At 35.3% G+C, this 15,918-nt stretch overlaps 3 protein-coding genes across 3 annotated transcripts; all 3 read left to right on the top strand.

Annotated features, from left to right (window-relative positions):
* Positions 1 to 701: 701 nt before the first annotated feature.
* LOC138313635 (lactase/phlorizin hydrolase-like) lies at positions 702 to 6,962 on the top strand (the record flags this gene model as incomplete). Its single annotated transcript, XM_069253987.1, is given in 8 exon segments — positions 702 to 1,055; positions 1,199 to 1,323; positions 1,756 to 2,016; positions 3,390 to 3,567; positions 4,102 to 4,346; positions 4,938 to 5,070; positions 5,420 to 5,589; positions 6,054 to 6,962. Coding segments are annotated over 5 exon segments (1,154 nt in total), but the record flags the coding sequence as incomplete, so codon positions are not given.
* Positions 6,963 to 9,272: 2,310 nt separating this feature from the next.
* LOC138313634 (uncharacterized) lies at positions 9,273 to 13,366 on the top strand. Its single transcript, XM_069253986.1, has 3 exons — positions 9,273 to 9,708; positions 10,730 to 10,956; positions 12,906 to 13,366. The coding sequence occupies exons 1-3, from the start codon at positions 9,596 to 9,598 to the stop codon at positions 13,022 to 13,024; spliced, it is 459 nt and encodes a 152-aa protein (XP_069110087.1). The 5' UTR covers positions 9,273 to 9,595; the 3' UTR covers positions 13,025 to 13,366.
* A 385-nt stretch (positions 13,367 to 13,751) lies between these two features.
* On the top strand, positions 13,752 to 15,284 carry LOC138313633 (uncharacterized). The gene is made up of 3 exons (XM_069253985.1): positions 13,752 to 13,931; positions 14,611 to 14,834; positions 15,156 to 15,284. Exons 1-3 carry the CDS (start codon positions 13,822 to 13,824, stop codon positions 15,266 to 15,268), a joined length of 447 nt encoding a protein of 148 aa, XP_069110086.1. The 5' UTR covers positions 13,752 to 13,821; the 3' UTR covers positions 15,269 to 15,284.
* Positions 15,285 to 15,918: the final 634 nt, after the last annotated feature.

Raw genomic sequence — 15,918 nt, 5'->3', positions numbered from 1 at the left:
GTAAGTTCCCAAAAGTATACTTCTCTTGAAGTTTTTCTACTTCATTGCTTCATGAATAAAAGTCTCAACTGGTTTCATTTTGTAAGTTTGAATAATGCATCACCATATCAATAGATTTCTCTATATTTGCAATCAATGGCACAAAAAGTTCAAATTTAAGACTCTATTTAAACTAAAGATTTTTGGTTGCATGTACCTATATATCACTTCTTAGGTGTAGTTGAACAGAGCTAAGTTATTAAAAAATGTCTATGTATCCGTACGTAACTTATATATTACTGTTGACTCATCATAGATTGTTGGGTTGTTTGTAAATAATGGCAAAATATACAAAAAATTGTACATTTCAGTTTTGCAAGTCCACATGGTTCAGTTCATATTTCTGTCACCAAATAACCATGTCATTATGTTTACTAGTGTGTATACCTTAAATTTGTTGTGTGTGTATGTTTCTTACGAATGCCCAAGTCTATCGCAATAAAGATTGTAAGCATCAAGTAATTTCTGTGAGATTTTTATATAATAGTCCTACTAAATGCTCAAGGCACATAAAACGTCTTCATAGCAAAGTGGCTTTTTGGCATCCGAGAATCCCGAGAAAATTCCTTTCGAATTCAAACTTATGTTTTGTTTTTGTTTTTTTAAATGGCGCTGAGTAATTCTTTAATAATTTTATTTTTGTTTTGTTTTGTTATTTTAAGCTATTCGTTTAGACAACATAGACGTCCGTGGATATACCGCCTGGTCTTTAATGGACAATTTCGAGTGGTCGCGGGGTTACTCCGAGAGGTTTGGCCTCCACTATGTCGATTTCACGAACCCTAAAAGACCCAGAACACCTAAGTCATCAGCCAGGTACTACAGACAACTCATACAAAATAACGGATTCTTCCAGGACACAGAAATTAGACCGACTAGTTTAGCACCAAAGGATCTGATTCAGAATAAAACACTGCCAATGGAGAATGTCTTCATATATGGCAAGGTACCCGAGGGATTCGCTTGGGGGGTTACGACCTCGGCTTATCAGATAGAAGGAGGTTGGAATATAGATGGTAAGCCTATTAACTCTTCAACCAATTGTTACATAAAGAAACGTGTAGTTGCTTATAATTTTAATTTCTCTAAATTCGTGGATTCACTCAAATGGGGGAAAATTGTGGCCAAATTGATTTGAAATATATTCGATTTTTTCCAGGAAAAGGCGCCAGTATCTGGGATGTGTTTACACACCATCATACTTCTACCAATGAAACTGGAGACGTTTCCTGTGATAGTTATCACTTTTGGCGAAATGATATAACAATGTTACAAAAACTTAAGGTAAAAAATGAAATGTATGTACCTGTGGACATGTAGGAATTTATCTCGATAATACGATCTATATAGAATTACTCTTTATAATATTTTAATTTGCGTCGTACTACTACATATAACGAAATTGCTTTTTGTGTCTCAATCGCTCGGACAAATGTAAAAAAATAAATAGTTTGTTTTAACAAGAGTATACTTATGGTCATTATATAATTCCTTTTCGAAAATGAACTTTTTTATATCATTTCGGATTTATTGTAATGTGGAAGTAGGGAATTCTGTGTATCTATTGCATTTAGTATAATTGAAAAATCAATGCAAAGAATTCCTAAGATTACAAGTAGATATATCAAATATTATATATGTACCTTATTCTTAACACAGAAGGAAAATTAATAACACAATTGATAATTTTCATTGAAAATGAATAATTCATTTCAGGTAACGCATTACCGATTTTCTATCTCATGGTCACGCGTTCTACCAACGGGTGACGTCAGAGACATCAACGAGGAGGGAGTTAAGTATTACAATGACGTCATAGGTGCCCTGGCACATGCTGGGATTATCCCTGTAGTAACACTCTACCAATGGGACCTACCGCAAAGTCTGCACGAGGCTGGCGGTTGGCTTAACGATGACGTCATCGTAACAAAGTTTACTCACTTTGCGGATCTTTGCTTCTCACGATTCGGCGATCGGGTAAATGTTATATCATGTTTGCGATAGTCTTTGGGTGCTGGTACATTGATTTGTGTTGTTAAGGAAAACATTTCTTGTGATTTGAAATACACATATGTTTAATATTTTGACTTTTAATGAAACATTGGTGCAATATTAGAAGCAACTAAAGACTATATCAAGTACAATGACCTGTTTTAAATATTCGTTGCCAACGCCGGTAAATCTTTTGATAAATTAATGGTCACTGAAAAGGAACGTTTGCTGTTTTGTAAACCTTCAATCATAGTATATTACTTAAAACTGATTACTTTTATTAATTTTAGTTTTTGTCGGTTGACTTTTAAGGACGACCTCCTGTGTATAAAATGTTTTTGCGTGAATGTATGTGTATATCAGAAGGCTGTGAAACGTTTGTATTGTGTCTCTGGATCTGGAAACTTTTACTCATTTTATGTGGTGTTATATATTTGATGCATACCGCCAGAGACAACTGGCAGAACATCCCGCCCGGCACATTTGAGCCGATTAGATTTTCAAAACCTTGTCAATGCTGTTTAAAGTTGTATGGTCTATAACTTTCGGTCTTTTGGTCATAATGAAAACTGTTTAAGTGTTATACATATTTTTCTCAGTCTGCCTGAGGTTTAAACTTTCTAATTTTAAAACTTTTTATAAAGTTGCAGCACTGGGAGTATCTTTAATTATAAAAGTAAAAAATCTTTTTAACGTGTACACGTGAAAAATAGGCTCGAAAGATGCCGAATCATTCCGAACTCTTCCGAACATCGTCGCAATCTCGAAGTAAAACGAGAGTTGTGAAACCAAGAGAAAATATCAACAATTTTTCATAAACAAAACATGTGGTCGACCTCATCAGACTCTATCTACAAAGAAAATAATGCTCGCACATTACAATATTTGATACACACAACATTTTACGGTAATGTGTAAATTGGATGTTTCAAATACTCAATCTGTGGACATATACCAGCATTATTTGCTCATATAGGCCAGAAGGAAAACGTAAACAAACACATGTGTGCTTACGCTAGATTACCTGGCTCACCACGTGCAGGTCGTGTCGAACGTCAGTCACGTGATACGATTAGGAATCCGACAAAACCCGAAGTCACTGAACATGGCGGTGATTGAAGGCGCTTTATTCAAAACCAGGAATATATGATTCCTAGATTTCGGCTCTCTTATTGGCCGACATATGCTTTTGGGGAGCTAAATCATCAAGTTACATGTCAATGTTTAAATATCAAATATTTAAGTTACATATCGTTACAGTGAAATTAGCAGCAATACAACTTTAAAATGAAAAATAATCGACTAAACAAAATTGATTGTGAATTTATTTATTGATTCATTTTCACTTCATCCTATAGGTGAAGACCTGGATATCAATATCTGATCCCTATTCTATAGCAGTAAAGGGCTATGGTCTGGGGACACTGGCTCCAGGGGAACGAGACAAAAACGTTTACAGAGCGGCTCATAATTTGTTACTAGCTCATGCTGCCGCTTACCACCAATATAGTCTGAAATACCAACCTTACCAAAAAGGTGAGTGTAAAAGGCCTGATCCCAGGGTCGGATATACCAAACTCACCATGAAGGGTAGTCCAAACTGTCTGACCCTCCAGAATGATACCAGGTTGGCCAAAAGCGATTCCAAATGTCCTTGTTTAATTGTCATGGTTTTTTTGCTTTTTGTTTTGGGGGGGGGGAGGGTTAATACACTGCCCTCCAAAGGTTCTGTAACATCTGTTAAAATTTGCTTACAGTTTATTTCTGAGAAAACTCTGGAAAAAGCTATTCATTAGTTAGAGAAGATACATCAGTTTATAAATAATACATACTGATGCATGCATTGCAAAGTTGACATATTTCTGTACTTTAATTATGTATATTTGTAAAAAAGGCATACATGACACAGCTTTTGGAGGACAGTGTATATCTCGGGCTATCTTATATTTTTATTTTCAATTCGTCGACAAGAATATTATCTTTGATAATTAAAAAGAGAAATGTTATTACATTTGTTTTGAATAGCAAAATAGTATGATTTAACGAATTATGCCATCCCTATATTTTCAGGTAAGCTGGGGATATCACTTACAGCTCCATGGGGTGAACCAATGAACCAATCGAGTGAACAGGATTTACAAGCGTCAGAGCGCATGCTTCAGTACATGATAGGCTGGTTCGCCAACCCGATTTTTAAGGATGGCAATTACCCAATCGTAATGCAGAATTCCATTCTTGAAAACAGTTTAAGAGAAAACAATCTCGACAGCAGATTACCAACCTTCACCACAGAGGAAATCAAATGATGATAAAAGGTATATATGCCATGCATTGTTTTGCTATTCTGATATCATCTCCTCAAATGGGAGTCTCCAATTTATTGAATATTAAATGTTCACATATAGAAAAATATCGAACTTCATTAGAACGAGGATTGACATTATCTTGTTCACAATGCTGTCATCTTGTTTGCGTGTCGTCTGTTATGCGCGTGTTTATCACGTGCACGCCAATATGCAAAACAAAACGAACAGAAATATATTTGTTTTATTGATTGAGTTTTCTTTCGAACAAGTTTACGATTATGACATTTGCGCTAATTTGTATTAAAGAGTTATCTATATATTCCTAGTTTATGTTTTTCGATTTCATTTATAAAATGTGCTAAATACTCACAGTATTCCCATTTTCTACAATATTTTATATGCTGTGACTTGTTTTAACTAGTAACAACATATTGCTGATGAATCGCTTTAATACTAATGAACTATTGTCCATTGTTCAGTTGTCAGCAATGCCTTGCAATTCTTAATCTTATTGCAAACAAAAGTGAACAGAAAAGCAAAAAAAAGCACTAAATGCATTTTAAACTAATTATAATTTAAAACTGGATTGTTTATTTTAAGGATCTGCAGACTTTCTGGGTATAAATTACTACAACTCTGTTATGGTAACAGATAGCGAATCTTCATCGCCAAAATCCCTTCCTTACTTCTCAGATATGAACGTGAATATCAGTGTCGCGAACACTTCCACTGGGTAAGAGATCCATTAAATGAAATCATTTCTAATGCAAAAATCTCAAATACATGGGATTGGATATGATACTGTTTCCTGATATTACGATATGGTTTAGACGTACAAACATATAATATTGATTATTAGGATTTATCCGTATAGGTTGAACTTCAAGTTACAGTAAAACATTAGTAATCAATTTCAGGACATTTATTAGAATTTGTAATGCATTCCCAATATTCTAGAATTGGAATAATCGAAAGTTATCATGGTTTTTTTTCTGAAAACGGACAAAATTATACCATGCACAAATACGTTAGGAACATTAATGTTAGTGTGGTTATACTGAAATGAACCTCATTAATCTCAGTAGCTCCAGGAAAACAGAAGGACTTAGGCGTGTGTTAAACTGGCTCCACCAATCATACGCCGCAACCCCAATCTACATCACAGAAAATGGGGTATCCGACACAACAGGTCAACTAGAGGACACGGAACGGATAGAATACCTCAAACAGAACGTCAATCAGGTTATTAAGGGTAAGTTATATGTTAGTGTCATCTTAATTACAAATTGAACCTGTCTATAAACACCACCCAAGGTACTAAGAAAAATGGTCGCTAAAGTGAAGTGGTCGTTATACACAGGTCACATTGTGTTGAAATTGACCATTTGGAACCATAATACTGTGATCTTATTAAACAGATAGTCTTTGTACAGAGGTGGTCGCTTAGGCAAGTTTGACTATATATCAACAGGTACTGTTGCATACGTCCATTAGTACAGCAATTTGTGTTCTTAGTATTTTCGCAAGAAAGCCATTTCCACTTTGCTAAAAGAAAACCATGACCAAAAACAAATTAACACGTTAAATAGGGGCAAATACCCGTTGATTTTCTGTTTAAAGATTTTTGCCTCTTGGCAGTATACACGTATTACAAAATGTCTGTAGAACGTAGACAACACATAATTAGATTTATTATTTTGATTGTACTATTTACAGCAATAACCTTGGATAAGGTCAAAGTTCAAGGTTACTTCGTCTGGTCATTAATGGATAACTTTGACTGGGAAGGAGGCTACACTAAGAAGTATGGTCTGTACAGTGTCGATTTTAAATCTGCCAACAAGACGCGTACTGCTAGGCAATCGGCTAACTTCTACAGCCAACTGATAGACGACGACGGTTTCCATGACAACAGCACAGACTCTACTCAAGCGTCCTTGACAACACCGTCTCCCACCGTTGTCAAACATGGCAACAGTATTTCTGGGACAAGTACTACTCACAAAATACCTGTCATTCTCATTTCCTGTATGATTCTAGGATGGATGTTATCATTTGAGATATGATATTTAACGACCTGAAAGTGATCGTAGAGCATGCAGTTTTTAACTCCCGTCGTATGACGTGATATCAGCATTGAATGAGTGAGTGATTGTAACAAAATCATTAAGATGAAATCATATTTTTTTTCAAAATGATAGTAATTTATGATGTTCAGACACACACACACACACACACACACAGAGAATAATGCTAACATCATGGTATGAGTATATGTGCATACAAAAGACATGATGTATCATTATTGAATCTAAAAAACCAACTTTGTACTAACACTTAATCTGATTCTTCGTTACGCTTGAATAATTTATCTTCCTTAGTTAGATTAATTTCTAAGATAAGGGAGAAAAAATTTAATTATTCAGAGTTTACATTTTCATTAATTGTTAAGTGTAATTACTATTGATAATATAATTTGTTATGAATTAAGAGTGTCCACTAATAAAAACAATCATCTCAACATTAAAACTTGATCACGACACAATATCATATTTTGTTTCTCGTTATTAAACCTTTGTACACAACGCCCCCGTGCTAAATGTTTCTCACTGTTTTGTACAATTGCGCGAAAAAAGTAATATTGGAAAATAAAGTATGTACTAAATACTAAAACTGCCTAGTTGACTTTTTATTGATCTATAAGAACCACCTGACGGACCCAATTTCATCTTTTTTTAATCAAAAAGCTTCACCAGCCCATCACAAAGTAAACAAATTGGAACAATTGAAGTTATAATTTATACATATTTGATTATTTTTTTATACTTGAGTGAACTAATAACGGTTTCGTAAAATTATTTTGCCTAAATGTTGCAAAAGGCCTTAAACTAGACCGGATGACTAATCAGATAGATGGAGGTCTACAGTATAATGTGACCGAGTGGTACGTGCTGGCCGATGTCTCAGGCGGTATACTCCAGTAAGATAGCACTATAAATCGGGCAAGAGTTTCCACTATTGCAAAGTGACACAACACGAATATACCACAGACTTTCAAAATATACACATTCACAAAAACAATCCGCAATTTTCGCATACAGGAGAGGTCGTTCGGAAATGATCCCAGCTGTAAATAGGACGTAGGAAAACCAACCAACAACTCAGCAATGTGTTGCGGTTATGATGTTTCATTCTGTATTTTGACCGTGGTTTATTTGTGTTGTAGTTCCTTGTGATAGTGTGTCCATTCTATGGTGTTTTCTAACGAATCTATCCGTTACTCGGACGAAATCTGCTGAAAATTAAACAGTATCATTACCTTTAAGCATATACTTACTATCTACAATTAAACCTGTAAAATACAAGCATGTGGTACTAAGGACGAAATGTGTTCAATATTACAGCGCCGTTACAATAAGCGTACGTGTGACGGCCAGTCTAGTAGGTGGTTCAGTTGATTGGTACATGTAGCTAGTCAGGTTGCATGGTAGCTAGTCAGTTTGCCAACGACATTCAACAAGCTGTGTAAGCACGACTCTCATTGGCTGTCGCTTCAATGTAAGGGCGGAGCTAAACAGTTGGAAATGTCTGTCGTCGATTACTACATAAAATGATTGGCATCGTAAGCTTCATAATGTAAAAAGATTACACAAATACATTTTAATTACCTCATGTATAGACTCTAAATCAGCGCTAATCAGTGAAGTACGTATGGAAAGAGCTACTGTTGTAGTGAAAAAGTCAGTCAGATATTGTACGGAAAAGAAATCACCTGCTTCTGACTAATTAAAACTTTACCGCAAGGTGTGGGAAACTAAATCGGGTACAATGTAAGACCGACCATCGTGTCTTGTCAAAATATATTCCGATAAAACATGGCTTTGACACATACCTGGATGTTAGTAGGGGATGCTATTCCAGCTGTAGGCGTATATTTTTTTAAACTTTTTATCACCAGTGTTTAATCAGAGAGATGCATTTGAATCTAGTGTTGACAATTTCTCGGCTAAAATCAACCGACATTTTGTAAACTACCGCCGCGCATGCGCCAACCTCCGAGAACATTACCTGTGAGGGTCGCGCAAATAAATTATATGTATTTAGGCAATGCATTCAAACTCGACGTCTCCAAATAGAATAACATCCCCTACTAACATCCAAGTATATATCAAAACTGTGTTTGTTCGGAATACATTCTGATAAGACATAATCTATTATCAGCCGTACCTGATTTATTTTCCACACCAAACGGACCTTGCAGCGGAAAAGTCAGTCAGAAGGTACAACATTAGCTAGATTCGGCTGTGACATATTACATGTAACATTAGAATGGACACAATAGATCTAAACCCAACACATTAATAAACACAATGAAAAGTTTGATCCATTGGAACGTTGGTAGATACATAACGTTACGCTACAGTATGAATACTCCCCGAAGTCGACAGAAATGGCCAATAAGTTATATATATAATTATGAACAAAACATCCTGAAAACATTCGCTTAATAAGTGAAACAAAACAATAACGAAATTTCAATACAGTGATTGAATGTATACATTGTAAAAAATTAAATAGTACACAACGTGATCAAATACATTGCACAACAGAGTCGGGTATGAACATCAAAGATCCGCTGGCTCCGCCTACTTCTCAATGTTGTCGGCGATCTTGTCAGTCGGGGGGCAATCAGTCGGGCTGCCGATGCTTCAGCCAATCAGTGCCTTCGTTACATGCCATCTAAAATCTAATCTACTGCATAAGTTACCAGCCTACTAGATCAGCTACCAGCCAACGTGTCTATCGAGTGATTGAATGTAAACAGGAACACTTGTTGTAACGGCGCTGTAAACAACATTTTTAAACGTACGAAACAGTGAACCCCCTACAATCCGGATACTGATAACGCGGAAAACTCTCAGTCCGGACGGAAATGTCGGGGAACGAATAATGTAGCGTGACATATTAACTAAGAATAAAAAAGCTGGCAGTCCGGAATATTCGTAATCCGGACGATTTAGGCAGGGATCGAATATGTCCGGTTTATCGAGGGAATAATCAAACCTGTAAAATGCAAGCATGTGTCATTTGGGATAAAATATGTTCAGAATTAAATCTTATCTTTTAGAATATACTTTGTATATAAAAATAAGCCTGTAAAATGCATGTGTCGTTGATTCTTTTCACTCGTTGACCTGCTGTACTTGTTATTCCTACACGTTTTATATAGATAAGGGAATATCTGTTCTACATTCGACATGACTCTAACAAACCTATTACTTGTCTTTGCTGTTTTTGGTGGCGTGTTGTGCCTCCCGAAACGGTTCCTGTTTCAGACCGATCGCTGTGCTCAGGATCCAGAAAATGGCCAGTAGGTATATTTTTAAATACCATTCATGAGGAGCACTGCGCTTTGTTGTTCCAAAGGTGTTTATATACTGTGTAACGCTTAATATTCGCGAGTGGGTGATTTTCCTAATACTAAACACCATCGAAATAATCAGAATATCATTAACATGCCTAAGAATACGTATAGATTCATTATAGGAATCAATAAACCAAAAAAATTACCATCCGCGTATATGTCTCTTATAGAAAAACCGCGAAATATTGACCACGCGAAACTTTAAAGCAATATACAGTATGCTAATAATAGTATAACAACAAATTTAAAATCAATGTAAAATATTTTTCTTTAAAGCTGACTTGCAAAAATTTCATAAATGTCTTTAATAATTTATTATTTAATCACTAAAGTAATGAAGGGTAAGATAATTACATTTTTTGCAGCAAAGAAGAAATAAAAAAAATATCACAAATCAAGACATATATAAGCTAATCACCTTTAGTGGGTTTCTTCAGGTCAACGAGGATCGCTCAAAATCGTAGGTTAATCGTAGGTTTGATTTCATTTTGCCTAAATTCTAATCTTGAGCGAAAGGTTTTAAAAGTGGTTTCGTAATATCCTATACAAGTATACATGCTTTTGAAAATTATGTCAGTGTCATGTCTCCGTGTGATACCGGCACTCTCACCTACTGTATAGTGATATATCGTTGTATTATGTCGCCAAAGTTTTAAATTAAAAAATAATCAGTTTGAGTAAGTCCTCGATTTCATGTGCCGACATAGTTGATAAAATGAGTATTAGGACAAAACAATAAATATTAAGATCGAATATTATAAAAGATAAAGTTCTTGTCATAGATGAACCTGTTTCAAAAGGTTTCCTCATCAATTCCTTATCGTATACAATATGTAAGGGTGGTTAATTTCCAAAGCGGAGTAAATATTCCGGATCAATAAATATTGAGTTATGTATTGGTTTTCTTCCTGATAACTTTTTTTTCATAATAGTTTCAATTGCTATAGCTGTGTTTTATTTTGTTTAGAACCAACATTCACCATCCGGACAACGCGCCGTCCGATTTTTACGTAGACATGACCTGTACAAATGGCAGCATCAACTGGAACTATCCGATCGGCACAATTAGACTCCATTTTAAGACTGATCATGACTTCGTCGTTTGTTTTCGCGATGAGATAGGAACTGGAGTCCTACAACTATCGGACATAACTACTGGAGGGTCAAGGATATTCCCAACATTGTATCATGGAGGTATAAAATTCATTACCCTCTTCGACTGAACACCTCTTCATCATCTTCCCAGTTCTCATAGAGTTCAATACACAAATATCCATTATGGATTTCAATTTTTTGCCCTATGATTGACAAAAGTTGTTTTTCAGCCAGTTGTTCAACGGTAAAATTAACACATAATCGTTTTCTGTTCGTTGTAATAATAAAACAAAATAAATGACATTTAATGCACGAATTAAATTGTTTGACGTCATGGAATTGGACGGAGTTTTTATTTTTGTTTCCCCCGCCCAACGAAGTTGGCGGGGGATATACAAATGGGTTCCGTCCGTCCATCCGTCCGTCGGTCCGTCTGTCCGTCCGTACGAATGGTTTCCGGAGCATAACTCTAAAACCAGCAGAGATATTTCCATGAAACTTCATAGACACATTTGTCTTATGGTCTAGTAGTGCCTTTTGCTATTTCAAGGTTTTCACTTTTTGTACTTTTTTCTGTTACCATGAAAACATTGCTGAAAATGGCAGATTTTTGTGTAAGAACCGTTTCCGGAGCACAACTCTAAAACCAGCAGAGATATTTCCATGAAACTTCATAGACACATTGGTCTTATGGTCTAGTAGTGCCTTTTGCTATTTTAAGGTTTTCACTTTTTGTACTTTTTTCTGTTACCATGGAAACATTGCTGAAAATGGCAGATTTTTGTGTAAGAATCGTTTCCGGAGCACAACTCTAAAACAAGCAGAGATATTTCCGTGAAACTTCATAGACACATTGTTCTGATAGTCTAGTAGTGCCTTTTGCTATTTTTAGGTTTTCATTTTTTGCACTTTTTCCGTAACCATGGAAACATTGCTGAAAATATCATATTTTTGTACCAGGTTCGTTTCCGCAGCATAACTGGAAAACCGGTTGAGATATATGCACGGAACTCTATAGGCACATTAGTCTTATGGTCTAGTAGTGCCTTTTGCTATTTTCAGGTTTTCACTTTTTGTCCTTTTTTCTGTAACCATGGAAACATTGCTGAAAATGGCAGATTTTTGTGTAAGAATCGTTTCCGGAGCACAACTCTAAAACCAGCAGAGATATTTCCATGAAACTTCATAGACACATTGGTCTTATGGTCTAGTAGTGCCTTTTGCTATTTCAAGGTTTTCACTTTTTGTACTTTTTTCTGTTACCATGGAAACATTGCTGAAAATGGCAGATTTTTGTGTAAGAATCGTTTCCGTAGCACAACTCTAAAACAAGCAGAGATATTTCCATGAAACTTCATAGACACATTGTTCTGATGGTCTAGTAGTGCCTTTTGCTATTTTTAGGTTTTCATTTTTTGCACTTTTTCCGTAACCATGGAAACTTTGCTGAAAATATCATATTTTTGTACCAGGTTCGTTTCCGCAGCGTAACTGGAAAACCAGTTGAGATATATGCAGTGAACTCCATAGGCACATTAGTCTTATGGTCTAGTTGTGCCTTTTGCTATTTTCAGGTTTTCACTTTTTGTACTCTTTTTCTGTAACCATGGAAACATTGCTGAAAATGGCAGATTTTTTTGTAAGAATCGTTTCCGGAGCACAACTCTAAAACCAGCAGAGATTTTTCCATGAAACTTCATAGACACATTCTTTTTATGGTCTAGTAGTACCTTTTGCTATTTTTAGGTTTTCATTTTTGCACTTTTTCCGTTACCATGGAAACATTGCTGAAAATATCATGGTAAATGGTAAATGTTACTTTGCAAAACTCCACCCATCTTTGTGTATACAGTCTAATATAAATGTCAAGGCTGTATACCTGATTCAACAATTGCAGCCCCGCTCTACTTGAATTATACTCCATCTTTCTTTAGCTCAACTTCCTTTTTCCTGTTTTTTTCATACACATAAGTCTCCACAATCAAACTTACTTCAGCTTTGATATCTCCATTGGGATCTGAATGACTATGTCCTTGTTTTTGTTTCAGATGATGCAAATAAAGCCTACTGTGTGACGTCAGTAAACAATAACCTCGTTATCGAGATGCATGCTCCATTCCACGCGTACACGGCTTCGTTTTCGTATCAAATAAAATATTTGAAATAAAACGGACCGATATCGACCGTGCGATATTTGTATATCTTTTCATTTAGGGAAGGTAAGATTGCATAGTATTTTAGAATGATACATAATGTTATAATATATACAACATGGTTGCATACCCATGTATATTCATATCATCACGATTATAGGAATTATTGCTTGTGGTTATGTTTGAGTTCACAAAAAAGGTATCTGTATCTGTGGATCTTCAGGTCAAGACCGACATGTAATAGTTGTAAATTGCCAATTCAGGACGGTGGTTATTTATGGGAACTCCGGTTTCTTCTGCCACCAATCCCTAGAACGTCCTTCAATGATCACCATCTCTGTTACTCTGTAAAGGACGTAAACCATGGCTAATGTATAACCATATCTCCTCTACATTACAAATAAAACTATATTATTAGACCATATTGGTGTTAATTATGTACATGACATAAAATACAATGGAATTAAAGCTATTCTTGTGTCATATCTCAATATCCTTATAAATGAAACCACAAGCAAGAGCGTTGTCGTGTGGCTAGATAAGCGGGGTCAAAGGTCATGACGAGTAGATCACGGCAAACACATGTTGACATTAAATATGCTATGTATACATATAAACATGTCACTCATAGGGCGTTACACATTGCATATCCCATATGTCACGTTTTTCTGTAAAAAATAAATCACGTACAACATAGAATATCACATATTACTAAAGTCTACATAACTATAGATGGCCTTCACCCTCGTATTATTAGGTAGTTGTAGATAAGGTGCGTTCGATTGGTCTACATTTCTGATCTTTAACCAAGATGTCACTGTCCAGAGCTGTGTTAGCCTTTGTAATACTGGGAGGGGTTGTGGGACTCCCAAGGAGGTTCTTATTCCAGGACCGGTGTACGCAAGATCCGGAAAATGGCCAGTAAGATATATTTATAATTTACACATGCAATTATCATAATAATTATTTTGTGCGGTATTATGAATAACTTGTAAACAGTTAGAGTTGATGACACGTACTCGCAGTTTGATGGTGCCCATTTTTAACTCGACGACACCTAAAAGGCGAAATGGTTCTACCTGCAGTTAATTAAAAAAAATCGTGAAATTCTTCAGGAACTATTTTACCTGTGAAATTACGCCGCTATTTCAGCTAATCAGGGGTGACGTCACATACGTCGACGTCATTTCATACGTTGCGTTTGCACAGGATGATAACATTTTTAAACCAATACAATAAGATTTATTAATCTTTGAACCTTAAATAAATATAGCACGAACAATTGTTCAGAACGAACCGTTTTTAGTATGTCTATATTTTTTTTAGCTATTTGATATTTATGTATTTTATTCCATGAATTATTCAAAAACTAAAGATGTCAATATATTTCCGTGATTTTTTTTTTTTTTTTTTCAAAAAAAAAAAATATTCAATAGACATATAAATAACATTATGTTCCTTTTACAGAAGGAATTGCACACTTGTCTATAATCTTAATATTACATTCAATGCAAACGTACCAATACAACATCTTATTGTCAGCGAAAATATGCGCACGCAAAAAGCAGTATTTTTACGGTATGTTACTGTTCGTTATCAGTGCTCACATTAACCACCCTGACAACGGACCCACAGACTATAACGTGGATATGACCTGTAAAAATGGAACAATGTACTGGAACTATCCAACCGGAACGATAGATCTCCACTTCCGGGAAAACAAAGACTTCACCGTCTGTTTCCATGACGATCTTGGAGCAGACTATCTGGAATTTTCCGACATTACAAGTGGAACTCCCAAAATGTTCCCGGCGTTCGATAGAGGTATGATGCAAAGCATTTTGGACATATCATCAGGAATAGAGCACACACAAAATTAAAAGCACCGGTCGACAATTTCAATGTAATGACTAAGAATTATCGGTTTATGGTGTTTACTAAGATTTTCTTTAAGATATAGCTATATTTAACTGTGCAGGAATGCACGCGTATATGTGACCATGATTGCCAAAATGCGGAAATTATGTAATTTTTATTACTTATGTATATATTTTGATCAGGATATGTATGAAAGGTCGTTAATTATTATTTCACTTTAATTATTAATTATGTTATTTACTTATTAATTAATTTATTTGTTTTCAGCCGATCCTGATAAGGCCTATTGTTTGACGTCAGTGAACCATGTCTTGGTTATTAGAATGCACGCTCCAATGCAGACATATATGGCCTCTATGTCATACTACTTCGCAAATTAAACACCCATGTTGACATCATGTAATCTGTCTAGCCTTTTGTGTGATATTAACCTTCACTTTTATACGACATTCACACACCGTCACACTTGGGAGACCGACCATAAATGACACTGAATGTTCATAGAACGTTAATATAATAAATGAATTAAGCAAAATACAAACAAAACTTTTATACGATATCTATATTATATATTCATCCGGTCTAGTTTAAGGCCTTTTGCAACATTTAGGCAAAACAATTTCAAGAAACCGTTATTAGTTCACTCAAGATATCAAAAAATAATCAAATATGTATAAATTATAACTTCAATTGTTCCAAGCCTTTTAATTTCAGAAAAAAAATCTGCACTTTATCCTTTAATTAAATAACCAGTCAGACACATACTTTTCTAATCAATGGTTTGTTTGATTAAATTAACGTCCTATTGACGGTCAGGACCAATGAAAACGGCCTCTTGCGTGTGTAGAAAAATTTATGACATCATATTGAATCACAGAAGGGAATCAACTCTTAAAGAGACAATTCACTCAGGCAAAATTCTTTTACATAACCAATAAGCAAAATATAGCATAAATGTATTGTTCTACATTTCTTATGAAACATATAACGTAAAACATTGACAAATTCCTCGACATTGTTAAGTATTTTA

Source organism: Argopecten irradians, unplaced genomic scaffold (assembly GCF_041381155.1).
Source record: "Argopecten irradians isolate NY unplaced genomic scaffold, Ai_NY scaffold_0796, whole genome shotgun sequence".
NCBI lineage: Eukaryota > Metazoa > Mollusca > Bivalvia > Pectinida > Pectinidae > Argopecten > Argopecten irradians.
Note: the sequence above shows the minus strand (reverse complement) of the source record. Positions and strands in the feature narration are given on the sequence as shown.